General features: G+C 41.6%; 1 protein-coding gene across 3 annotated transcripts in view; it reads right to left on the minus strand.

Moving 5' to 3' along the window:
• The window catches only part of ETV5 (ETS variant transcription factor 5), a 60,138-nt gene that overhangs the window by 20,203 nt on the left and 13,199 nt on the right, over positions 1 to 26,736 (minus strand). For 2 of the 3 annotated variants that reach the window (XM_045583767.1, XM_036445548.2), the window contains exons 6-7: positions 10,319 to 10,448; positions 9,115 to 9,402 (exon numbers count right to left, since the gene is read on the minus strand). In XM_045583767.1, the coding sequence (XP_045439723.1) occupies positions 9,115 to 9,402; positions 10,319 to 10,448 (418 nt within the window). Of the gene's footprint in view, positions 1 to 9,114; positions 9,403 to 10,318; positions 10,449 to 26,736 lie in introns of those variants that run through there. The other variant, XM_036445549.1, reaches the window with a different exon arrangement.

Raw genomic sequence — 26,736 nt, forward strand, 5'->3', positions numbered from 1 at the left:
TTTCAGTGGAAGAGGGGCCTGGTTCCTAACAAACCTCTGCCCCCTCATCCCCCATCCCCTCTGACCTGCACCCCCAAACTCAGATCCCGACAGGGCCCAGGTGGCAGTGAAGTCACAGTTGGTGAGCAAAAAGACTTCCGACTACCGAGGGATTCTAAATCCAATAGGTTACAGATTAAGGCTTTTTCGGTGCCAGTTTATTTACAGAACCAGTTATTTATTTATCTGTCAGATTTATATAGCGCCTTTTCCTCCCAAGAGCTCACCCACGCTACCAACATTTGGTTTACGTTATGAAAACGGTTAGATGCTTTTTCTGCATTTCCTTTTCAGTTTCTGCTGCCAACTCAGAGTAAACACAATGCTTAGAGGAAAAGGAGAAAAGTGTGGATTCAATGAGGGCCTCATAGTGGCCCTGGGTGCCAGGTGAGGCAGTGATGCTCAGGGGTCGTTGAGAGATGATGTGTAAGATCAGCTAAGATATCAACACCGAGTATTTAATATTTCTGGTAAGGCTAAGAGCAGATAGAAAACAGAGAAGCAGCATAGCTGGGTGAGAGGCTCTGGCTGTGAAGTCAGAACATCCTAGGTTGAAACCCAATCTCTACCCTTATTAGCTGTGTGACCTTGGGCAAGTTATATAACTGCTCCGCGCCTCAGTTTCCTCTTCAGTAAAATAAGGACAACCAGGGGATCTGCCCCGAAAGTCTGTTGTAAAGATTATATAAGGTAATATGAAACAGGGCCCCACACTCTGCTAGGTTCTTTTTTTCTTTTTTAAATTTTTGTCTTTATTTTTAATTTTTATTTTTTTAATTAAATTATTATCTGTGTACACCTTTTACCATTACCACCCCCCGGTCCCCCCCCGCCCCCCCCCCCCCCGTACCCTCTCTCCCCATAGTTTTGTGTCCATTGGTTGTACTTTATGAATGTTTACAAGTCCTTCGGTTGATCTATTATCTCCCCCAGATCTCCCTACCCTCCCCGCTGTAATTTGACAGTCTTCTTGTTGCTTCTGCTAGGTTCTTGATAAACATTATGTTTAAACATTGCTATCAATAATTGTACCAGCCTTCTGCAATAAGTCAAATTCAGCAGTTATGCAAATGTAAGGAAAGACCCTAAGGAACTGGGAGAGAGTACTATCACACACACCAAATAGAAGAGCCCACTAGTTGCTGACCCAATATCTAGTTTGCTTTCTCAGAAAGAGAATGCTGATTTATATTCTGGGTGGCAATGTGCTACCCAACTTCACACTAATATTTTATTTTTCCTGCCGTACACCAAGCCAGACACTGTTGCAAAACAAAACCCAAACACGGTCCCTAAAAGCAAAGGAGAGAATTCTGAAACAGCTCTCAGGGCTCTGCGAGGCCTGTCAGCTCTGCTTAGACTCAAGTTGGCCCATCTAAACGGCAATAAAACACTGAGTGATAAAACTTTAAAGGCTTAGAAGCTTATCTGATTTCTCAAGATCAAATATGGAAGGAGGTGATGTAACCATGAGATGTCCCCAATATAAAATAGTGAAAGTTTTAGTTTTATATGTACATCATTAGTAAACAGAAAAGATTAGGGATAAAAGAGGGATTTAACATTTTCAAAACTTGCAATTTCTAAAATTGTGGTAGTAGAGTTTCCTTTATGAAATATAAGAGTGCTTTTTAAGCAGTGAAATTGTCATAAAAGTTAACATTTAATAAGTACCTTCTCTGTGCCAATATGATTTTTCATTTTACATGTGGTATCTACTAGTCTCCATTTTCAGATGAAGAAACCAACACTGAGAGCAATTAACTGCTTACCTGAGGTCATACAGATTCAAAACCAGGTCTGTCTGTCCAGCTCCAAAGCTACTGGTCCATACTTTTTCTACAATTGTTTTTATAATTGTTTTTAAATACTATCTTATGACACTTAAATAAAAATAAAAATATAGTCCAGGCAACTGGAAAACTCTCATAGGTTTGGAAATTAAGAAATACATTTTTTAAAGAACTCAAGACTAAAAGAAATAATAGCAAACAGTTGAAACTGAATTTTTAAAATACTATACATCATAACTTGTGGGGACAGCTTAAGCAGGATTTGGGCATGGAGATAAAATAAGTGATTGTCACAGCCACGATATTTTGGGGATTTAAAGCAGAAGCTATTAGCAATTACATCCAGACAAGACATGAACCATACAGAACATGGGAAAAACTAAATGTATGGTCACCGAGCCTTAGGAGTTCTATTTGGTTTTATGTTTATATTATAAAGAAAAAAAGCTACACATTAATGAGGTAATCATCCAACCAAAGAAGTTAGAAAAAGAAAAACCGAATAAATGGAAATAAATAAAAATGAGATATTTTAGTAAAAGCAGAAATCTGTGATATAAAAAACACCTGATAGAGATGATGAGTAAAGCCAAAGTTGATTTGTTATAAAGACAAATGAAACTGTCTGCTAAGACTATGAAAGAAAAAAAAAAAGACCTAGATAAATATCAAACATGAAAAAGGGATATTTACAGATGCTACAGAGGTTTTATTAAAAAAATTATAAACAATTTTCTGGCAGTTAATTTAAAAATTCACACAAAATGAAAAAATTCCTAGAAAAAATAATTTATTAAGTTCATTCAACTCAATAGAAATCCCAGAGCAAAACTATAAAAAGGCAAAGATGCTGAATCAGTAACTAACCATCTTCCACCAAGATAATATAAGACCCACATGATTTTACTGACAAATTCTTCCAAGAATTCACAGAATAAAGAATGCCAATTTCACACAAACTATTCCAAAATTTATAAAAAGGAGGATACCCCCTACTCATTTGATATAACCTAATGCTAAAACCCAACAAGGACAATATTAAAAAAAGTATATATTTATCTCACTCATATTGATGCAAAAGTCCTAAAGAAATATTGGAAAATCAAGTCCAGCAACGTATAAAAGATGATACATAACAGGTAAGCTAGGTTTATAAAGTTGGGTCGAAACCAGTTTGGCTCAATGGATAGAGCATCAGCCTGTGGACTGAAGGGTCTCAGGTTCGATTTTGGAAAGGGCATGTACCGTGGTTGAGGGCACATCCCCAGTTATGAGTGTGCAGGAGGCAGCTGATCGATGTTTCTCTCTCATCAATGTTTGTAACTATCTCTCTCCCATCCTCTCTGTAAAAAATCAATGAAATATATATTTTTTTAAAAAGAATACAAGGTTGGTTCCATATAAAGCAGTGTAACTCTCTATAGTGGGAAATTGAAAGAAAAGTTTCCTTTGATCTTCTCAGCAGAGGGAAAAGTGTTTGATAAGAATCAATATCCATTCTGTTAAAAACTCTCAGTAAACTAGGGATACTAGGAAATTTCCTTTAGCCTAATTAAAAGGTAACAAAAACCCTATCGTAAACATGGTGAATTGCTGAAAACAAACTCTCTTAAGATTCAGAACTAAAAACACCCACACTGTAACCATCAGAAATAGATTCCTGAGTCAGTTAAAAAAGGTTCCATTAAGCATCTATGAAACGCAGTGAGTTTGTGCTGCCATTCGTAACACGCTATTAGCAGGAGTACAGGGAAAGGAGACGCATCAGACACACTCACTTCGTTCCAGTCCAGGCTAACAAATGAGGCTCAGTCAAGTTCTTCCCTCTCTAAAACCTACAAAGTATGACAGACAAAAACCGAACAGCACTTTACTAGGGATGGGCTTTAAAAGAGAAAGTAGAAACAAGAGAAAAACTTGCACATATTAACTCTCTTACTACCCAGCATTTTTAGAGAATTGAGTAATATCTAGTGAATCACAATCCAGGACACTTAAGCCCCTCCTTTCGAGCTCTGAAGCTTTGGTCATAACCACTGAGGGAGAGAACTTAGCAGGGTAGGCCATTGGTCCTTCAGAAGATGCCACACGTGACTGATCCTTTCTAAGGGACTCTGGGGCACTCACTGTCTTCTATCAATATCAGCAGGACAGCCTATTACAATTCTGATGCCCTCGGGTCTCAGAATCCTCAAGAAGCAGAGGATGTTTCCAACAGCAGCAATATTTTAAAAAATTTTGTCTTTTCTTGAGTTTTTGCTTCTTGATGTCAAATGAGAGAGCAGTATATTCTAAAATTCTTAGATGATCAAGTTAAAAAAATTTTTTTTAATTGTTTTTTTTTATAGGGAGGAAGGGAGAGGGATAGAGAGTTAGAAACATTTATGAGAGAGAAACATCAATCAGCTGCCTCTTGCACACCCCCTACTGGGTATGTGCCTGCAACCAAGGTACAATGCCCTTGACCAGAATTAAACCCGGGACCCTTGAGTCCACAGGCTGAGGCTCCATTCATTGAGCCAAACCGGTCAGGGCAGATGACCAATTTTTAGTTGAGCCTAAACTGAATTGTGGAGTCTCAACTCAAGATGTAATGAGAAATGGTACAGTGAAAGACAGAACCATATCTGGCCAGTACTATGGGCTTAACGTAGGAATATTTTCTAAGTTCCAGCACCTAGTCATGTAAACGTGGTAAACAGCGCGATGAGAAGCCATGTGAGATTGCAACGGATGAATGAAAAGCACTCTCCTCTCCTCTTCACGAGCAGCTGTGGTCTTTAAGGATAAATGGAACAGGTCTGAACGTGCCAAATTACAAGGATTTGTCCTCCCTGAGGGGAGGAAATAGTGATATAAATCACCCTTCCAAGCAAGTATTTATCTTCTAAAAATAAATTTTGAGTTGGGAAGAATAATATACTAAGATTGCATAAAACATGAAGAATGTACTTTTGACTAGATTATATTTTAGTTGTTTAAAGTGTAATCTTAGCAAACTATTACCATTTCATCAAGAGACATACCGAAGACAAGTAAGATAATGGGTTAATAAATGTGGTCTAAACAATGGGGTCTAAATCATGGTTTTAAACCTCAACGGGCTTACTCTATTCTGAAGCGATAAGGCACAGAATGAGCAAAACAAAAACAGATACATATTACAACACGTCTGTAAGTGATGAAGGAATCTAGTAGGATTTTATAGTTTAAGAGATGGCTTATGTTCTGATAGTTTAAGAATAAATAGATGAATAAAGTTCAAGAACAAATTTCTCAAGGTCACTTGATATTAGTAAATGTTAGCAACCTGCCCCCCACACCTAAATCATAACCAAAACGTAAGTCATAGCTGTGAGTTAACACTTTGGTTTCTAAATGGGGGACCGTGCCATTTGGTTGGCTACGTGGTATTTAGGAAGTCCTTTAGTTGCTGAGCCTGATTTTCTTATCTGTAAAATAGATTTTTTTTTTTTAAATCTGCCTTGTTTACAGAGCTGTTACAGGGCTCCAATAAGACTGCATTTCCTTCTATCCTACAAAATACCGTATCTTTTTGTTAAGGGAGTTAGGTTTTGAAGTAATAGTCCCTCTAACTTAAATAAAGAGTTAGCAGAGAACAAACTACAATTACTAACAAGAGTAATCTGCCCCACTTTCTGGCATGCATAAAAGTTATTAAATATGGTATTATTAAGCTTATTATCATACATGCCTGTGATTACTGCTACCGTTACAAAATCAGACCAGGGATTTCAGTTTGTCTCATTTTGCATTGTGCTACCCAGAATCTATAAGCAAAATTGTTTGTTGTTTTTAAAATGCATTTTGCATCACACATATATCACGTTATCTCATTAGTCATAGACCAGGGCAATAAGAAAAAAGTTCAGAGTACTGAGTACTTGATGCTGAAAGAAAGGGAGGGATTGCAGTAGAGATGGGGATAAAGGAGAGGATTGGATCATGATGTCTCAAAGTGTGACAATAATATATCCAGGCCTTGCTCCAGACCCACTAACTCAGTCTCTGGGGTACAGCAGGAATCTGCATTTCTAATAAGCCCCCGTGGGAACTCCTGTGTACCCTCAACTTGGAGACTACAGAGCTCTGGTGTGTAAGCATAAGTGCCCCAGTGTTTTTTATTTATCGATTCAGAACTTCACCCTTCTCCCCATTTCTCTCAAGAATCTTTGCATCACACCCAGGGAATGTGAGGTCTTTTTATTTTAGACTCATCATTCCTAATGGCAGAGGGGAAGCGGAAGGGAAAGTAAGTCCAAGACGAACAGACAAAATTCAGGGAAGAATCACCCTTTAAAAGAAATGCTTACTTTCTGGTTCCTACCTCTTTACCTCTGGACACTTGAGGTCAGAAACTTTTAACTATCAGGGACCAAAGTTCCTCCTTTTGGGAGGAGGCTGGGCAGCCTGGAGACAAGGCCCCCTCTCTGCCAGGCCTGCCTGAGGACAAACAACCTCCAGCTGAATTAGGGTATTTATTTCCCTGGTTCAGTTAACCTTGAAGACAATTTGATAAGCAATAGGGATTGAGAGAGAAATATGGCATGAGCTGCTTAATGATTTCAGTCAACAATGGAAGTGACCCCAAAAAGGTGGTGATCCTGTAGGATTATAACAAGGCTGAAAAAGTCCTAAAAGCTGGTGATGTCACAGCCACTGGTTCGTCACAGCATAACACGTGACTCATGTGTCTGTGTGTGATGCTGGTGCAAACAAACCTACTGAGCAGCAAATCACATTAAAGTATAGAACATACACTTAGGTGCAGTGCTTTTGATTAGATAACAAAAAGTGACGATGTTACTGGTTTATGGTTTACTATACTTTGGATCCTCATTTTAGAGTGCACAAAAATAGCATGCTGTGTTACGCCAGCATCAGCTTCACACGTCTCGTGTTTATCCCGCTACTTGATTACATCATTCCTCTTGTGCTTGATTTAATCTTGTGTTGTTTTGTAAATTGAGCGGGGCCTACGTGCACAGTGTTTATAGAGTCCATAGTAGTGCGCAGTCATGTCCCAGGCCTTCACGCTCACTCACTGCTCACTCACCACTCACTCACGGACTCACCCAGAGCAACTCCTGCTCCTCCAATCATGGTAGATACCCAAACAGGCAGACCATTATTTATCTTACATACATTTTTTTCTATCCTTTTCTACGTGTAGACGTTTATATACACAAATATCATTGTGTTACGATTGCCTACGATATTTAGTAACATGCAATACAGGTTTGTAGCTTAGGAACAATAGGCTACAGCCTAGGTGTGTAGTAGGCTAGACCAGTGGTAGGCAAACTCATTAATCAGCAGAACCAAATATCAAAAATACAACGATTAAAATTTCTTTTGAGAGCCAAATTTTTTAAACTTAAAGTTCTTCGAATGCCACTTCTTCAAAATAGACTCTCCCAGGCTGTGGTATTTTGTGTAAGAGCCACGCTCAAGGGGCCAAAGAGCCGCATGTGGCTTGCGAGCCGAAGTTTGCCGACCACGGGGCTAGCCCATTTAGGTTTGTGTAAGTGCACTCACTCTATGATGTTCACACGTGCCAAAACTGCCTAACAATGAATTTCTCAGGATGTATCTGCTGTTAAGCAGTGCACGGCTGTATAAATAAGATTTTCTTTTATACATGGTATGACAAATACAAAGTTTACTAAGTATTTGAAATACTGAATATATGTCCAACTCCATCCCTTCCCCTCAATTAATAATCCCTGCAGAAAATCAGGAGGATACTATTTAAACACACACACACACACACACACACACACACACACACACTATTGGAATAAAAATGGTATCCAGGCCTGAGTTCACAAACTGGCAGGCTTGCAGGGTAATTTTGCCCACGGAGAGATTTTGTTTAGTCTGCAAAGTGTTGCTGTTGTTTTTAATTTGAATTAGTTGCCAACTTTAAGAAAGGCAACCTGGAATTTTTACATAAAAATCCAAATTTCCAAATTCTCCTGGAAAAGTGCAAGGCTGTTAACAAGGTAATAATTGGCAAAGCTTGGTGGTGGCTGCTTCCTTCAGATGAGTTCTGTTTAAATGGAGGCCCACTATGGAGCCAGCCCCCAATCAATGCTCACCCCTGGGGCCCTGTGTATCACTGGTGTTTGTGGCATTTGGCCTCACCAGGGGAATGAGCACTACCAGCCAAATGAGGTAGTAGTTCTTTATGGTGAGTTTCACAGCAAGGAGGTAAGGGGATTAGAATCAGAAAAGAGTGCTAATGTTTTTCTGCATCTCATTTAGAAATAAAGAAAGTGACCTCTGAGTAAACACGGGGCAGCATTTGGGTTGGACCAGGCCTGGGGGAGGTGCACTCATACATCCTCCCTCCTCTCCTGCCTCTCACCCTCTTACCCACCCAGTGCAGAGCAAGACAGACAGGAAGGAAATGCAATGGCCACCATCTTGCAGCCCTTGGTAAACATCACTGACAACTTGCCACCTCCATTACCTCCTCATCCCAGAGAGACTTGAAATGAAAAACCTAGACCCCGACCCTCAGGTCCTACCCACCTCTCCCCGCAAGACACCCTACATAAAGGGAGGCCACAAGCAGCCAAAATTCTAGAACACAGCAGATAGCAGGCTGGGAAGGCCGGGGCCTAAGTTTCAGGTTTGCAGAGCAGGTTCCCTTAGCACGTTGGTTTGTTTGATGAATATGTGACTCTGGGCGAGTTCCTCCTGGTGCATTAGCTTCCTTATTTGAAATGTAAAACCATTAGGTTTCTATCTCAAGAGTAGGTAATTATACAATAAATAAAGTCTTTCGTTCATCTCTTATTGCTGAAATCTGTGAAAATCAGATGAGTAATAATGCCTCCTATCAGCAAGTTTCCCCAGTAGTTAAGTGTTAATAAAGGATGGATGGGTAGCATAAACCAAGGTTCAATTCTAGTATCCAGTAAGCTGCCCTGAGTGAGGGTCAATGACAGGGTGTCCTGGGAAGTCACCCTTCTCCGAGCTCTGTAATGGGGGGGACAGTAGTAATTATCTCCCCATTCCTGCTTCCAAAGGATGTGGTAATGCTTATAAACCACTTGGAATAATATCTCAGGAACGGGCCGACATGTAAACAGGTCACATTCATGTTATTATTAGTCTTACCTCACAAGACGCCGCACAGGAATGAGAACTTTATAGGCACCTGGTAAATATGACTAACGGCCTCCGGATCTCCCAGTGAGGAAAAGGGAAGGGGGGGACGGAGGCATCGAAGGAAGCCCGGATTGGCACCCACCTCTGTTCTGATGGATACTGGTTTTCAGGCAGCATCTTTGGCATCTGCAGGGGCTGATGTGGTGGCCGGGGGACCGCGAAGGTTTGCTGCTGTGGTCCAGGGTCTGGAAGCGAATGGGGGGTGGAGGCCGGGCCCACCCCTTGCACGGGGCCCGCTGCAGCAGGGTGCACGGAGGTGGGCAGAGTCGCCTGAGGTGGGGGAAAGAGGGGGTTCTGATGGGTGGGCGACAGGGGGGTGGAAGGAGGGGTTAATGGCTTGAACCCAGAGGGAGGCTTCCTATCGTAGGCACTGCAAACAAAAAAGAGAAGGAACCAGTGAGCTACAATGAAGCCATTAGCTGGGTCCCCAGGTCCAAAGCAGAACGTTGCAGCCCTCGGTTGCCAGGAAATGACAGCATTAACATAGTTAAATTGCTGGCAGCCCTGAGGGAGTATTTGTACCTCTGAAAAGTGACAAACACACTGCGTCACAGGGACTATTTAACACTTCTAGTGATTCTTCTCAAAGATAATTTTAGCCTCTGCTTCCGGTTTCCTTTCTTTCCCCCCCTTCCAACTGAGCTCTCCATGCGTGTGTGTGTGTGTAAGGTGCCCGGATGGGGCAGAATTTGTGTTGGGAGGAATGTCCCAGATCCTCTCCCAAGGATTCCAGGGTTCCCAGAAATGAGTCAGAATCTTTGTTGAAGACGAATTTCTGCTGCACCATCACTTGAATTAACAACTCTTGTCCTCCCCATCTCCAATAGGTCTATGTTTATCTCCTAGAGCAAAGAATGATTTAAAAATAAAGCTTCGTTCCTGAGCCTGGATATTCTTAAGTAAAGGGCACAAGCATCAGGGCTTGTTCACATATTCTGATTTGAAGATTACCTCTTTGGTGCTTAAAGTTCACATTAACATATGATAGACACGAAGGAGTCTATATTCCCTCCCTCGAAGTCACAGATCAAATATCCCAGGATTCAAGGGTTTTTCCCTCACAGGGGGCTCAGGACCCCACGCACTGAGTCCTCTCACCACCCTAGCCAGGTGAACAGTTTTGCATTTCATGCTCAGTACAAAGAAAGGCCAGTTTGAATGGCCTACACCTAGAGGATTACACTGCAGGAAAGATGGGGTGTGCCATCCTGAGTGCCTGCTGAATCATATTTGAAACAGTCAGCTCGAAGGATACTTCCTGGCCAGCCTTCTCTGGCTCCACTTACCAATAGTTGTAGAGGCACTTTTCTCCGTAGTTAGCACCGAGAGCCTGCTCATGGCTGCAGGATGACAGCTCGGAGGAGGGGCTGTGCAGCTCCCGTTTGATCTTGGTTGGAGGTGGGGCATGAAGCACCACTGAAACGAGAAGAGGGAGGACAGCCGGTTAACAGGGAGCACAGTGCTTCCTTCTGCAAACCCTGAAATGAGCTGGTTGTTCTTGGAACTCATGTCAAGTCACATGCCAGAGAAAGCCAAGTGCTTAAATATAGAGTTTTCCATCTAAAACCATTGAAAAGTTCTTTAAACTCAGAAATGATCCATCATATGACACTTTTTAAAAATTTCATTGTTTTTTAAATCCTCACCCGGGGATATATATTTTTATTGATTTAGAGAGAGAGAGAGAGGGAGAGGGAGAGAGAGAGGGAGAGGGAGAGACAGAGAGAGAGAGAGTTCTCCAGACTGGGGATCGAACCCACAATCTAGATGTGTGCCCTGATGGGAACCTGCAACCAGCTGAGTCACCCAGCCAGGGCCAAGTGTCTTTTCCAAATTTCTTTGTTGTTGGGTCTGCTTCCCAGAGGCTCTGAAACACTTAAAAAATTCTGCAGGTGATGCTCCCCCTTCCTCCCCAATGTAGGTGTGATAGAAAACCAAGAATTGCAGGCATGAAGAATTTTGTACCCAAAAAAGGACAAAACAGCAAAAAAAAAAACACATATTGGTAGACATTACACATGAACTCATCGAAGACTTGAAATTCCTCTGGCAAATACATTTCATATTTGGAGGCATATTTATAAATTAAATACGTGACTTTTTAAAAGTCCCTCCACAAGCAACTCTAAATATCAGGTCTGAATAGGAGATATTCAACTTTTAGGGGCATTTTAAGCCTTTTAAAAGCAAAGGAGTATAACAAAGGACCAGACCACAACCGAGGAAAAGCTAACTGTGTACAGGAAATGTCCTGGAAACCTCTGTGCTTATGTCTGATTTTCCTAGTGACCCACCGGGAAGGGCAGGTTTTTATAACTCATCCTTTCATGGATGGTGCCAATTATTTTTCCTAAGTTAATGAAATAGCGCACAGAGCTGTTGCTTTCCATTTAGAAGTCAACTGCATAGTCCGCATGTGATTTTGAGAAGCCAAAGTAACAAGAGTTTTTCAAGTCAAGGTGACCCTGTTTCCCCGAAAATAAGACAGTGTCTTATATTAATTTTTGCTCCCAAAGATGCGCTAGGTCTTATTTTCAGGGGATGTCTTATTTTTCCATGAAGAAAAATATGGTACACATTTATTGTTAAATGGAAATAAAGGAAATTTATTACCTGTATACGGTACAGTAGTACGGTAGTTGTCAACACAAACCAGACAAACTGTGAATCCTACAGTATCAAGAATTTACTCATTTATTCAATGACAATTATGTCATCATCTTCTGGAACATCATCATAACAATCCAATTCCTGAATTTCCTGGTGAATTTCTTGTGACTCCATTTCTTTCAGAATCAGTGGACCAAATCTCTCATGTTTAGCCTGGGGGGAGAGGGCTTATTTTCGGGGGGATGCCTTATATTTCACTCAGAAGGAAACCTGTAAGTAGGTCTTATTTTCGGAGGATGTCTTATTTTTGGGGAAACACGGTAGTAGCCAAACCCAAAATGAACTAAATCAAACCAGGTTTGCCTTTTCTGCTTATCTAGGCGCTACTCATTTTAGAGGAAGCATTTTACCCAAAGTAGGACAAACTTTAAAGATACTGCACTGTGAAGGCTGTTTTCTTCTTGTTTTAGGTCAGAATTGCTACTTTGTCCCGCTATCCTGGAGGGTGGGGGAGGCGAGAATGAGTTAAGCATTTGTGTTAACCACTTTCCAGTGTATCAAAGGTCTCATTAAATAGCTAACCACAGTCAGCGCCCTGGGATCCCACGAACATTTTGTTTGACTTAGTGTTTACTCCTAAAATATTTTTCAGGAGATTGGTAAATTCTTTGTGATTAAAGGAGGTAGACTTATAGCTAAACAATCCTCCCTTTTCTGTCTGGTAAGAATGAACAATCCTCAGGCCAACTGGTTTTCCAGTGCCTCCTCCAACCACGAATTCTGGTCTCAGAAGTGAGCAAATGAGACAGGTGAGTCTATCACTAATGACACATTTATAAAGCAAAGTCCTGCCAGTGACTGACTGGAAAGGACAGGTTTTCATAATTTCTTTCCTACAGAAAGCTAACTGCTATTCCTGAGTGCATGAAATACGTTCAGAACTGGAAGATTATATTTAGAAGCCATTAGAGTCTCTCCCATGATTTTTTGATGGTGACATCATGGCAGCCATTTCTCAGTTGTTATCCAATGTTTTGAGACATCCAGACACAGAAAATGGAGAGGCTTGTTATTGTTAGCATCTCGTTGGTAAACGAGAAGGGAGAGTCAGACAACTGGACCCAGAAACCATTTCTCCAAGGCAGCACTGCCCCTTCGTCACAGTCTCTTCTCCTACTACCGTATTTTTCGGACCATAGGACGCATTTTTTCCCCCCCAGAAGTGGGGGGAAAAAGTCCCTGCATCTTATGGTCCAAATATAGCCTACACATATACTTTAAAAAAAAAGTTTTTTTACTTGCCTGGCTCTGTGTGGTCTCTGTGTGCTTGCCCGGCTCTAAAATGGTTCTAAATGCTGCTGTTTACTTTACAGGGTTGATTACATGTGTTTATGACTGTGATGTTGGGTTTTAATGCACATAAAATATTTTAGGACACTATTTGTTTCAGAATCTTTTTTTCTTCATTTCCCTTCTCTAAAAACTGGTGCGTCTTATGGTCCGAAAAATACGGTAGTTTTCGCCATAACAGTTTTGGGAACACAATGAGGAAAGGTGACGGTGCCCCAATATGAACAAAGGTTCTGTGTCTGCTTTTCTTACTTTATCTAAAGAAAAGAATTTGCAACCCCTGTTTTACCTAAGTTTAGAGAGTAAATGATTATGGTACCATTCAATTTTCTCATTTCAGATTTTAGAAATGTCTTGACATTTTCACGATATTATTATAAATATTATCAGTCCTGCTGAGAAGACTAATACCAGGAGGGTAAACCAAAGCTACCCGAAAAAAAAAAAAATTATATGGCTTCAGGAACAGTGCATATCTACTTTGCAAGAGAACAGAAACTGCCAGATAATTCCAAGTCTTGATTTTTTTAAATTTACACAGTACTCCTAGTGTGGACCGCACCATTTTAGCTCTAAATTATTACCTTCTCTGACCCCCAAATTGTCTTATACCTGGGATTCTATGTTCTCTATACAAAGGAGTAGTAATTCAAGAAATATCTGGCGAGTGCTATGGTCTGAATGCTTGTGTCCCTTTCAGATTCATATGTGGAAATCCTAATGTCTACTGTGATGGTATTAAAAGGTGAGGGAACTTTGGGAGATAATTGGGTAAGGAGGGCAGGACCATGCGAGGATGCCAACTTTCTAGACTCTGAAGAGAGCCCTCACCCAACCATGCGGGCACCCTGATCTCAGACTTCCAGCCTCTAAAACTGTGAGAAGTAAACTTGGTGACTTTTTTTTTTTTTTTTTTAAATAAGCTACCCAGTCTATGGTATTTTGTTATAGCAGCCTGAATGGATTAAGACAATGAGTGACTGAATGGATTAAATTTCCAATTAATTCTTAACCACATCTAGCCTACAAAGCTAGACACAATGATAGTCATGAATATTTCTTCCCCAGGAATCAACCATTTGTAGGAGAAAGAAGAGAGTGGAACACAGCAGGAATGAGAATTGGAAGTTTCACAGACCACTGATAGGAAAGCCATTAGGGGCCCTATAAGCAGTAAGAAAGAAGGCTCAGCTCTCCAAAGAAACTGCTGAGCTGGGGGATGTCTAAAGGATTCTGATTATGGCACGCGTTAGTCAGAGATAGTGATGTATATTTAAAGCAGGAATGAAGAGCCCAAAGAATGCTCCTTGGCCTTTAGTCTGTTCCTTCCTTTGATAAATGAGACATGTGATGCTGCCTTGAGAAATAAAGAAAATGGCACAGCACCTTGCAGATGGTGCTACGATATTGTGTAATTATACACTTTGCTTTCAAAAATAGTGTCTTTACTTCATACAGGCGACTTACTGAACGGTGATGAGACCGAGAGCTATAAAGCATGGCAACAAATTGAAATTGAGAAAGAATCATGAACTCTAAAATATTTATGAAGTTTGAAAATAAATGCTCAAGGAGTTGACTATGTGAGTTGATAAGCATTTTATACAATTAAGAGATTTTTCTCAGAGTGATAGAAGATGGGCCCATAAAGCCCATGGTGCTCTGACAGCAACTCCTGGTGAATATGAACCACATTCCTTATTGTAAAGATGCCAATCATTCATTTGCTGAGCATATTCTATGGGCCAGGCATCCTGGAGGCGCTGGGATATGATGATAAGCAAAACAGACATGATTCTTCATGGCATGTATAATTTAGTGAGGAATCTGACTTTTAGCATCTTCTCACAGATACAATTAGAATTAGGTTAGGGCCTCACAGTCCACTTAATCTAGTCCCTTACATTAATAGGTAAGGACCCCGTGGCCCAGAGGCGTTAAAGGAATTGCTCAAGGTCTTGGAGCTGCTGCTAATAGAAGGGAGAGGAGGCAAGCATTCCCCACTGTCATTTTGGTAATCAACCACAGGGAGAGAGATGGGAGACATTTCACTCACCCAATTTGTACATTAAAAAATAGAGGACATAAAGCTTTTTTTCAACTAAAAAAAGAAAAACACATTACACTTAGTTCAGGGGAAACATGCATAAGAACTAATATCTCTGGGAAAGAACAAGGGAGACAGACCAAGAGAGAGGCAGCCTGACAGGCCCTTTAGCATCTAGTACTTTGTGCCGAGTTACGCTTACATACATTAAACCCAATAAAAAGTTATGTCCACTGCCTCCATTTTATAGATAAGAAAACCAAGGCTTAAAAAAGGCAAGTAATCTGTTCTAACCAGATTATATCTGTTCATAGCTGTAAGTGGTCAGAATTCCCACCTAACTAGTTCTCAGCCATTCCGTCACATTGCCTCCCCGATGAAACCTGACAGATAAAGACTATATCATAAAGGGTTTAAAGGAGACAGGGAAAGAAATGGAAAAGGAAGACAACCCGGAAGAAGAGAGGGGAAGAATACATTTTGCCAGCTCTCAGGGTCTGTATCCTCATGTTTACTAAATCTGCACTCTCCAGCTGGAGGTACACCTGATACACCTGAATTCACACAAGGACTTAACACTTTCTCCTATCGCTAGGCCCAGGATCCCTCCCCCCTCCTACGGGCAGCAGACATCTCTGGCCTCCAGCAGCTTCTACTTCTTACAGTGCTTGCCTCCAGTTTTAGTGTTCCATCTAAAAGATATATCATTCTCCCTTCTATATGCTAGCTGACCAAAATAGTCTGCTCTTTTAGACAACTGCAGGCACTTTGAAAAACTTGGTATCTTCTACAGACAGACAGTAGCTTGCCAGACATGGCACCACTGCCATGAATACCATCTCTCCACAAGCCCTGACCTCCTGAAATGGCTTCTTGACAATACTCTCTTAATCCCACCTCTGAAGCAAGAACATTTTCAGTGAGCTATTTGGACCTTATTGGACTACGAGACTCTGAAGGACCCAGGCACAAATATGAGATGCTCTGCTTGTCTGGGGTAGGAAAGACAAGGCTGGCTGATAAGATTTTAAATCCTTATCTGTGGGTGTGCACAACAAAGAACACGGTATGGTGGCTTTGTAGGCCATTATAACACCATTTTAAATTTAGATATGATGTTCATGAATCAACCAACTTAACTTCATAATTACTTTTTTTTTTAACTAGGGAACTCCATGAAAGAATTTTCTCTCTGACAAACTGAACAAAAGTCACGTCTGATGCTAACCAATGCAATAAGTCAAGTACAATAAATAAAAGGCAGAAGAATTAGAATGGAAGAAATATATTATAAGATCATTATTTACAGATGGCCTGGTTGGGTTCATAGAAAATATAAAAGTATCCACAAATATATATACAAGCTAATTTACCACAATCATTAGGCCAATATATAAAAAGAACTATTTCCATACACTGTAACTAAAACACTGTGAAATTGAAAAAAAAAATGCATCTACAATAGCAACAAATAACATCAAATACCTAGGAACATATCTAATAAAAAGCATGTAAGATACCTCAACTAAAAACTACAAAACCCTAAGAACAATTAAAGGACTCTCAATAAAAAGAAGGATATGGCATATTTATGAGCTGAAAAGCTTATTATAAAGATATGAATTCTCCCCAAACTTATGTATAGGCTCCAGGTAACCCCAAACAAAATCTCAGCACTACATAGGAATGAGAATGAAATGTAAATTACCTTCAACATGGAGTTTCCGAAACATGTTGAGCAAAAGAAGCTAGACACAAAAGGGAACCTACTCCATGGGTCCATTTGTATACCATCCAAAAGGAGACAAAACTAATCTGTGGTGTTTAAAGTCAGGGTGAAGGTTACTCTTGAGTCTGGGGGTAGTGCCAGTTTAGGGGGCACAGGGAATCTTCTTGTCTTCAGTAAGTTCTAGGTCTTGATCTAAATGTTTATGCAGTTGGTGAAAATCTATCAAACTGTACTCTTATGATCGCTATGTGTTATTTCCAATTAGGTTTCTATTTTTTTGTTTTGTTTTTTTGTTAAGGAGCCCAATCCATCATCGAATTAAGATGTCTGAAATTTTATCAATTCTTCTGTGATGGTATAGAGGCAATCTTTCAAAGAAATACCCCACTTGTTTTAAAATAGAAAAAAAATAGACAAGTTGGCCCATTCAAGAGAAAGAGTAATTCCCTTTGCTGCTAAAATCTGTTCCCTGCCCACAAGCACAGGCCTATGGAATCTATAGAAGGAAGCTACCCCATGCCAGTGCTGGCTGTGAACTTCACTGCTACAGCCTCAAGGATCAAAACAAAGGAAGACACTTTTGTCAAGTGTTACGATGAACAACAATTTAAGTCACAAGAAATTGTTTTGTTTCTTTTCTTAGAAAGACAAAAAAACACCTTGTCCAATAAACCTTTACTTTGGTGTTTCATAATCATCGAAGTTGTAACATGTCGCAGACTGTTGTGAATATGTACAGCATATATGCAGTTGTCAAATGTTAAAGAAGTTGCCAACCCGTTACACTGCAGTGTGAGAGGGAGGAAGACCAAGCCAGTCCTTATTTGTCCTGCTTCATACACGGGCTTTGCCTGCCTTCCACCGGTTGTCGTTCAGATCTTGTTTGGGGGGGTTTCCCTCTTCTCTTCTGCAGTTTCATTACCTTCATGTGGGGCAGACTCCTCTTTCGCACACCAGCTGTGCAAGACTGACCTTGGGGAGGACCTTATTTGGTCACACTCGACAGCATGATCTTCTTACTTTACATGGAAAGTTGCGTCTCGTGCGGAAGTTGACTAGAACGGCATGTCCACGAGGCTACGTCTCAGGTGGCCAGCCTCAGTCTGCAGAGCCTCATGGCACTTTGGAACAAACATGATGTGGAACTTACATAGTCGTGGTCAGAAACTTCTCAGGATTCCAGGGACATAAACCTGAAGTGAAGGTCTATTCCTAAGCTTATTACTCTCTTTGCCACCAGCTTTAGCTCACTGTTCCTTTCTTAAACCATCACCACCCATCCTCATTTCCCGCCATGGTAGGAAATATGTGCTGTGTAGTTCAAAAATGTGAGGATGAAGGAGCCTGAGGCATTTGCCCATACTATTCTTGGGATGGGACAGTGAGTGGAACATGAGGAAGGCAGGCAAAGGGGAAGACTATCGAGCAGACGGACATGTGAACATAAAAGTGACACTGGCAAAACGGAACCGAAGAAGCCACCTGGAAGGCAGGTATGGCTTCTTCTCCCCTGACTTACCCCTGACTTGTCAAAGTACCCATTGCCAAAGATCAAAGGGCTTAAGCCACCAAATGCAGCATCCCTTGGTTTCTTCAATTTGAAGAATAAAACAAAGCAAAAGGCTTACTTCCCAACACAAGTCTGACTGCCCTCAACTCTGTCCCTTTTTAGGACACAGTTTGAGACAAAGTTCAAATAGCTAATCAGTAAGAAAAAAAGAGGTAGACAGTATGAGGCTTATTTTTTAAGTTGTCCCATATTACCGGAAGAGGTCAGAAATGTTTTTATTCTAGGGCTGAGAAGATTAGAAATTCATTTCAAGCATGAAATATATTATTAACAGCTCAATATTCTTTGTGATTGCTATAGCAGCACTAGTGAGTGACAGGGATATGGCACCCTGTTCTGGGAAACAGGGAAGATAAAGTACTAAGTGGTTCTGGCACTTAACAAAGAACATCTGGAACAGGAGAGGCCTTTTGGATTTCCAAACCAAAGAAGAGACGTGCTCAAACTCGTTTCATGGTTAACACCTATTCTGCCTGGAAATTGTTTCCAAAAATAAAAACTCTTAAGTGTTATCGAATTTAGTTAGGGGGCACAGATTCTAAATGAAGAATTGGAGGAGGTATAGGGGAGGAGGTATGCCATCTTCTTTAATATCTGACACAGCTAAGATTTGAGAGCATAGATTCAAACATTGAATAGAGTGAAAAATCACCCATAAATCAATTATTTAGTAAACTGCTACTCCTGAACATGCACAAGCTATCTCTGACCCAGTTATCTCCATCTGACTCAATGTTTTTACCAGTGTTTTATTTTATTTACTTATTTTATATTTATTTTTATTGATTTCAGAGAGAAAGGGAGGAGAGAGAGATAGAAACATCAATGATGAGAGAGAATCATTGCTTGGCTGCCTCCTGCATGCCCCACACAGGGGATTAAGCCCACAACCTGGGAATGTGCCCTAACAGGGAATCTAACAATGACCTCCAGGCTCATAGGTTAACACTGAGCCACACTGGGCTGTACCAGTGTTTTAAAGTCAACACAATAAGAAGGATATCAGCTATGAGAATAGACTACAGGGGAGTTCCAGACTTAAACAGGAGAGGAGACTTCCAGACTTAAGGTTAGCATTCTGTATTTTGCACTTCTATATATCCTTTTAAAATGTATCTTAAAAAAGTCAAAAATACAAAACAACCAGTCCTCTTAAAAAACCTCAGTGTTATGGAGGAGGGGGGCGGGAAAAGGTAGGCAGATTGTTAAAGATTGAAGATGGAAGAGGCATAAAAATAAATGCAATATATGGTTCTTAATGGAATCCTAGATAAAAAAACAGTATCAATATCAGCTATAAAAGACATGTGGGGACAACTGAGGAATTCTGAATATCAGTGAATAAAAATTAATTTCTATGTAGAAGAATGTCCTTAATCTTTGGAGGTAAAATATCAAAATGTCTGCAACTTACCTCAAATGATCCAGAAATTTAAAAAAAAATTATACTTAGAGAAATGAAACAAATGTAGCAATGTTTTAAAAATAAATCAGTAAAACAGGTATAATATCACATCTCTGAGATAGAGGAAAAAAATCCTTTATCTATGGTTGACTAAAAAGGTCACAAGTAGATGTGTGAAGAACTTCAAAACCATGCATTCACACGTGAGGAAAGTCACCCAGGCCTATTGCCAAAATGAAAGGATACTGATTTGTTTATTTGTACCTTTACTATGTTTGGATAACATAGCCCTAGGAATCTAAAATTACACAAGAACAAATGTTGGTCATACCCTAATTTCTAAGCCAGTGGTTCTCAAATTTTGTGTGTGGCTCTGGCCCATTTAGGAAAGAGAAGGGAACACCCAGGAGCAGACAAAATGAAAACTGCTACTTCTGTCAACATGACTATTGCCCATTGCCCCCTCTGCCAACCGATGTTGTAAAATGACATCAATTACATAAGTACAAATATTAACGAAACCAAAATCTATTAGCAATCCTATATAGATATTAATGTAAATAAGCTAAAACATACATCCAACTCAAGAACACAAAGCATTCTTGGGGCAAAACATGGAGAACACCCATTTTTTGTGAATATATATGCCCAAGAGGTTTAGAACATTACCAAAACAGCTGGACAACTCATTAGATTTCATCCCAGAGTATTTAAGAGGATATAATGCAACCCCGGCCAGTTATTCTAAATGGTTAGAGCCTTGGTACAAGCACTCAAGTGTCACAGGTTCAATTCCCAGTCAAGGGCAGGTACATGGGTTGCAAGTTCAATCCCCAACTCTGGTGAGGTGAGTGTGGGAGGCAACCAATCGTATATCCCTCTCACATTGATGTTTCCTTCTCTCTTTCTCAAATCAATGGGGAAAATATCCTCAGGTGAGGATTAACAAAAAAGAAAAAAAAAAAAAAAAAAAGAGGGAATGATGCAACCATCACCAACCTGTGAAGGTTGACAAAATTAAAAATAATAGAAGTTTTCTTCCTTGAGGTTCTCCTTTATGCTCTTCCCTCCAAAGCAGCTGGTTTGGCTCCACCTGCCTATAAAGGCTGAGCAGGGCCAGGGCCAGAAGTTGGAAATGGATGGCTGTTGGTGAGCACACAAGACTTGGTTGGAAAGTTTGTAAGGAGGACATTCTGAGAAAAGGGAACTGTGCTGAAGGCGGCCTGCCCTGTTTATTGGAATCCCGAATTAGGGGAGTGCCAAAGGCAGCGCTCCTAATTATTTCTTGACCTTTCCAAACAAGCCTTGTGTGCTTCCCCAAATCTCGGTGCCTGGGCTTATCATAGGTGCTCTGAGCCTTAAGGAAAAATGACAAGTGTTTCTGGGGGCTCCAACTGGTCCAACCTCGCTTGTCAGCCTAAAAGATCGGAAAGGAATGTGGAGCTGAAGACCTACACTGTGTGGGAAGAAAGTATGTGGGAGAATCCTCTGTACATTTATATTCTGGGAATCAAGGATGGATGTAGGACTCTCATGTGGAATCAAGGCTTTCTGTGTAACTCGCGGTAAATATGACAAACATCTCGTACAGCCAAAATCTAGGTAAGCATACCACATACAGGGGCAGAGATTCCGGCAGGCACATTCTACAATCTCAAACTACAAGAAAAGCTGAATTTTTCCTGGACAAAGTCCTACAAGAAGCAAGCAAGGGGTAGAATTTGGTATCAGTAAGTATAGGAAACGACCTCTTCAGGACTGATGGGAGGCAATAGAATTCAGAATTTTAGGTTGGTGATTAACCATGGTGGTGGTGAAGGGTGGGTGGGGTTATGGTGTGGATTACTCCAGGTAATTTCCTCCTTGTCCTGTTTTCTCAGTAAGGACCCAAATACTATCCTGCTAATGGTTTATTTCAGGGCCCTAGGGGTCAGTTTCAACATGAGGAAGCAGAATTCATTAGTTAACAATTCTAGAAGGCCTTCCTATAGGGTCCAATATCATCTGTACAAGAAATAACAAAAAAGCCAAATTAGCAACTGATAAAGCTAGTTCCTGGAACATTTGGTTCCAGGAATCAGATTTCTCCTAAGCTGTGGTAAAAACCTACAGTCAGCAGGAGAGAGGCTTCAGGAGTTGATGTGTGAACAACAACAAAAAACACACTCTATTTTTCATGATTTAGAGCTAGAAACTTGGGATAATATAATTAGCTTAAAAAAAGAACAAGTAAAGAAAAAAGGCTTTGAACTTCTGACATAAGCTATGGGAAAAGATAGAGCGAACCAATAAGGTTAGGGTTACATTAATATAGAAACAGGATCAACCCGAGAGCGAGACTTAAGACTTGATGATCCTGCATAAAAATGCTGAGGAATACCAGAGTGAAAGAATAACCAAGGAGACTGGAGCCAGGTCTTGGTCCAGTGGGAAAAGAGGTGAGGGAGGAAGACACCTTTCTTGCCCATCAGAATAGATGGAAATTTATACCAAGTATTTGGAAATTCAAGAGCTGGAATCTGTTTTGGGATGCAAGCCAGGAATACCATGTTGGTGAGCTCTAATTATAAAACTTATTATAAAACTGGTGCACGAAATTCGTGCTCGGGTGTGGGGGGGATTTCCTTTAGCCATCCTGCACCCTCTCCAATCTTGGACTTCCCTCTCAGTCTGGGACCACTGGCTCCTAACTGCTCACCTGCCTGCCTGCCTGATCACCCCTAACCACTCTGCCTACGGGCTTGCTCACCCCCAACTGGCCCCCCATGTTGGCCTGTGCGCCTTCAACTGACCGCACCCTCCCCACCCCAGCCTGATCACCTCCAACTACCCTCCCCTCCTGGTCTGATTGCCCCTAACTGCCTCTGCCTCGGCCCTGCCACCATGGCTTTCTCCAGAAGGATGTCTGGAAGGTTCCTGGTCTAATTAGCATATTACCCTTTTATTAGTATAGATGATAGGTACTTACTTGATAGTGTGGAGACTGTCTTCAGAGAGCCCTCTTTCAACTCACAACGGGGATGGTAAAAAAAACAGGCTTAGTAGGGCCATGAGAAGATCCTATATAATAAAAGCCTAATATGCTAAGTGTCCAACGGTTTGTTCGACTGTTCGGCCAGTCGCTATGATGCGCATTGACCACCAGGGGGCAGATGCTCTGACCAGTAGGTCAGCTTGCTGCTGGGGTCTGGCCATCGGGACTGGGCAAGATGGGTCGAATACCCCTGAGCTCTCCCACAGTCCCTCCCCTCCCCTGACCGTGCATTGGTGGAGTCCCTTTGCCTGGCCTGTGCCCTCTCATAATCCGGGACCCTTCATGGGATGTTGGGGAGCTGCTTCAGCCCGATCCCTGCAGGCCAGGCTGAGGGACCCCACCAGTGCACAGATCCATGCACAGAGCCTCCAATTATTTCAGAATCCTGGTAATGGAGATCCCAAAGCCTTACATCTCACAATAGAGAGCAAGGGGAGCTTAGTTCTAGCAGGTATGGCTCAGTGGATAGAGCATTGGCCTGTGGACTGAAGGGTCCCAAGTTCAATTCTGGTCAAGGGCACGTATCTTGGTTGCAGGCTCCTTCCTGGTCTGACCCTGGTCCGGGCTTATGCAAGAGGCAACCAATTGATGTGTTTCCACATCAATATTTCTCTCTGTCTTTCCCTCTCTCTCTCCTATTCTCTCTAAAAAATGAATGGAAAAATATCCTTATGTAAGGATTAAAAAATAAATAAATAAAAATAAAAGTAAAGGGAGCTTAGAAAAATAGTCCAATATAAAAAATTCGCAGGGATGGGCAAAAGTAGATTAAATTACCAGCCATCATTACCTAAAAGATAAATTGTAAGAATATAAAATAATAATAATATGGCAAAGAATACAAGTAATACAATAAGTAATAAATAATAATACAAGTGTAAACTGTGTTTTGCATACTGACAACTGTAAACCTACTTTTGCCAACCCCTGTATAAACAGCATTAGTAGAGAGCAGTACCTGAAACAACTCTAAGAGGCCACCTGCAAAGGCAGCGGAATTTCTCCCAGAAAACAGGAATTAGAGCTCCCGATAGAGTTTCTCCCACCCGGGTTTTAATCAGACAACAGGATCGATACCACGGAGGAGTTGAAACCACAAGGCTGTTCCCTGTAAGCCTCTCTTCCATTTTCTGTTTATCTCGGATAACCCTAAATCTCTGCTATGGACTCGAGCTGACAACAGCAACATGGGTCTACATGGAGCCACAGATAAATGTATTGGGCTTGTAGAACTTTCCTTTCTCTGGGGAAATGCTGGCGGGACGTAGGACTGGTGCTTGGATGACAAGATGCGTCAGTGCTCATGTTGGCGTGGAGAGGGACGTGTCTGGACATTTTGTTTGCACAAGGCTGGTGCTAGTTTATGCCCTCGCTGCTCTCTGGAATGTGGAATATGTGCTACAAGACAGACTCGACAGTGGAGAAGCCCAGCTCCAGAGATGCCAAAGCACATTAGCGGTTTCAGCATAAGGTGTACCCCCCCACCCCCCACCCCCGTTGCAGCTCCCATTGAACCTCAAAACAAAGTCCTTCTGGCTAAACGATAGAAATAATGGTTTTACACGTATAACGAGACTTTAATTTCTCTGTGGGAAGGGGTGGGGGCTGACCAAACACGGGGATTATACTTTACAGGGCCTTATTCGGGCATTCTTCACACTGCTGGGATCGTACAATTTAAACTGCAGTATGTTTATATTATCTAGTGGCTTCATAGAATGGGGAGGAGAGGAGGTGATTTAGAGGTTTGCTCCTACTAGTCCCAGCTCAATGATTAGAACACCCCCCCCAACATTTCCTCTCTCCTTCGCTCCTCTCCCCATTGCCTCTTTCAACAATAGTAGCAGCTGGTTGGCAGGCCAGCACATGGTTATTTCAAAATCAAATTTCCCCCATGAAAGTCAGCTTGGGAAGTCACTGTATCATGTACAACTGCGACTCAAAAGGTGGAATAGTGCCGCTCAGGCTTACCACTTGAAATGTCGGGGGTGGGAGGGTGTCCTGCCCTTCATGGGAGCTCGAGGCTTCCCCTACCTGTTCACTCCCCCTCCAGAGAGGAATGTGATCCAATTCAAGGATGACACCCCGGTCCTGGTCCTGGAGGACCTGATGGGACAGCTTTGGCTAAAAGAGCAAAACTGGCCCTCAAGGCGGTTCCCCTCTCAGCTGCAAGGAGCTTGGAAGCTGCTCCTCAGCCGGGGAAGAAGCGGGGGTGACAATGGGCCTTCCGAAAGGAGAGTCCTCAAGGCTGACCAGTGGTCCAAGGACAAGTCTATCCGGGGAAAGAATTTGGCTGGTCATGTTCTTGGTCATCCACTCGGAGGACCAGTTGCTAAATGGGATTTGGGATGCTGGCCTTGTCCTCACTTCACCTCTATCAGTACTAACAATAATGACACGAGTGATTTTTTTTTTTTTTTTTTTTTAAGATTTCTATTCTAAGTCTGGCTAAAATAGAAGGAAAGAGATTCTTTGTATTAATGCTTCTTCTCTCCTCCTCCTCCTAAAAGAAGTGGCTGTGCTAGGAAGAGGGGCCCAACGAGGAATGTATGCACCAAACCAGGAATGTCCTGACTCACAGATGGGGAACTGGTTAGAAACGAGCGTCTATCACGGAATAGCTGCATCTCATTCTTGGCACGAAACTGCAAACCTTTCAAATAGTCCTTTCCAAACAGAAAACTCTCTGCTATCAATTAAAGAAGATAATTTCATACCAATGGTCGTAGAGAGGGTGTTTTTTTGTTTGTTTTTTTTTTGTTTCAAACTCAGATAAACTTCTTTTAAGAGCACACCGTCTCCACACTTCAGAATTATTTTGGAAGTATAGGTTAGATTTGTGCAGTGCCTTTTCTTCAAAGAACTCATTTATGCTACTAATTGAGGCTTGCTACTTCAGAATTCTGAACAAGGAAACCCAGAGGCTTTGAATGTGAGAGCCAGAAATTAAAAGGAGGAAAAGGAGCTTAGAAAGGAGGCAGGGCTCGTGTATTCATAGACATGGGGCTCTTTCACACAAACACCGTGTACAGGACGAATATTTCTAATTGTGTAAGATGTCACCCCCCCAAACTTGTGGGTTATGGAGACACCCAAGCATTTGATAGTCAAATAAAAGGCTTGTCCGCCCGTACAAAGCTGACCTCGAGGAGAGTCAAGACAGAAGGAAGTGGTTCCTCTGGTTGTGAATGCACCGCCCCTTTCCACTGCCACAGGCTGGATGGATCTTTTCAGACCTGCAGCTGCGAGACCTTGCTTCCACCTGGGGTCTTTGGTTACCTTCCAGCTGAAGTGATTGCTGGGACGAGAAGGTGACTGACTGGCCTGTTTAAGCCAAAAGGAGGGGCCAAATGATACATACCATCTACTTTCCTGGGGCAGCTGTTCAAAAAATTTTTTATTTTTTATTTTTTAAAAAAAGTATATTTTATTGATTTTTTTACAGAGAGGAAGGGAGAGGGATAGAGTTAGAAACATCGATGAGAGAGAAACATGGACCAGCTGCCTCCTGCACACCCCCTACTGGGGATGTGCCCGCAACCAAGGTACATGCTCTTGACCGGAATCGAACCTGGGACCCTTCAGTCTGCAGGCTGACGCTCCACTGAGCCAAACCGGTTTTGGCTGCTCAAAAATTTTTAATAAATGTTCAGTCTTTACCAATAAGATAGACAACTATTTGTTTAATTTTCACAGCTGAGAAAGAGGCCCAGAGAGCTCTGTCCTCCCCACTGGAGTGCTATTAGAGATGACGGGATGGCTTCCCCTACCGTGGGCCTTGGGTGAACCTTAGCGTTTCCCACGGAGGGCTGCTCCCGGTGGAAGGCACCATCAGGTAAAGGGGAAACAGGGCATTTTTTCCTGAAAAGGGGGGGGGGGGAGGAAATGCAAAGACGAAACCTTCTCTCACATCCCTTCTATAATTTATTTCCAATTTATGTAATTCTCATTTACATTGG

Source organism: Pipistrellus kuhlii, unplaced genomic scaffold (genome assembly GCF_014108245.1).
Source record: "Pipistrellus kuhlii isolate mPipKuh1 unplaced genomic scaffold, mPipKuh1.p scaffold_m20_p_2, whole genome shotgun sequence".
Taxonomy (NCBI): Eukaryota; Metazoa; Chordata; class Mammalia; order Chiroptera; family Vespertilionidae; genus Pipistrellus; species Pipistrellus kuhlii.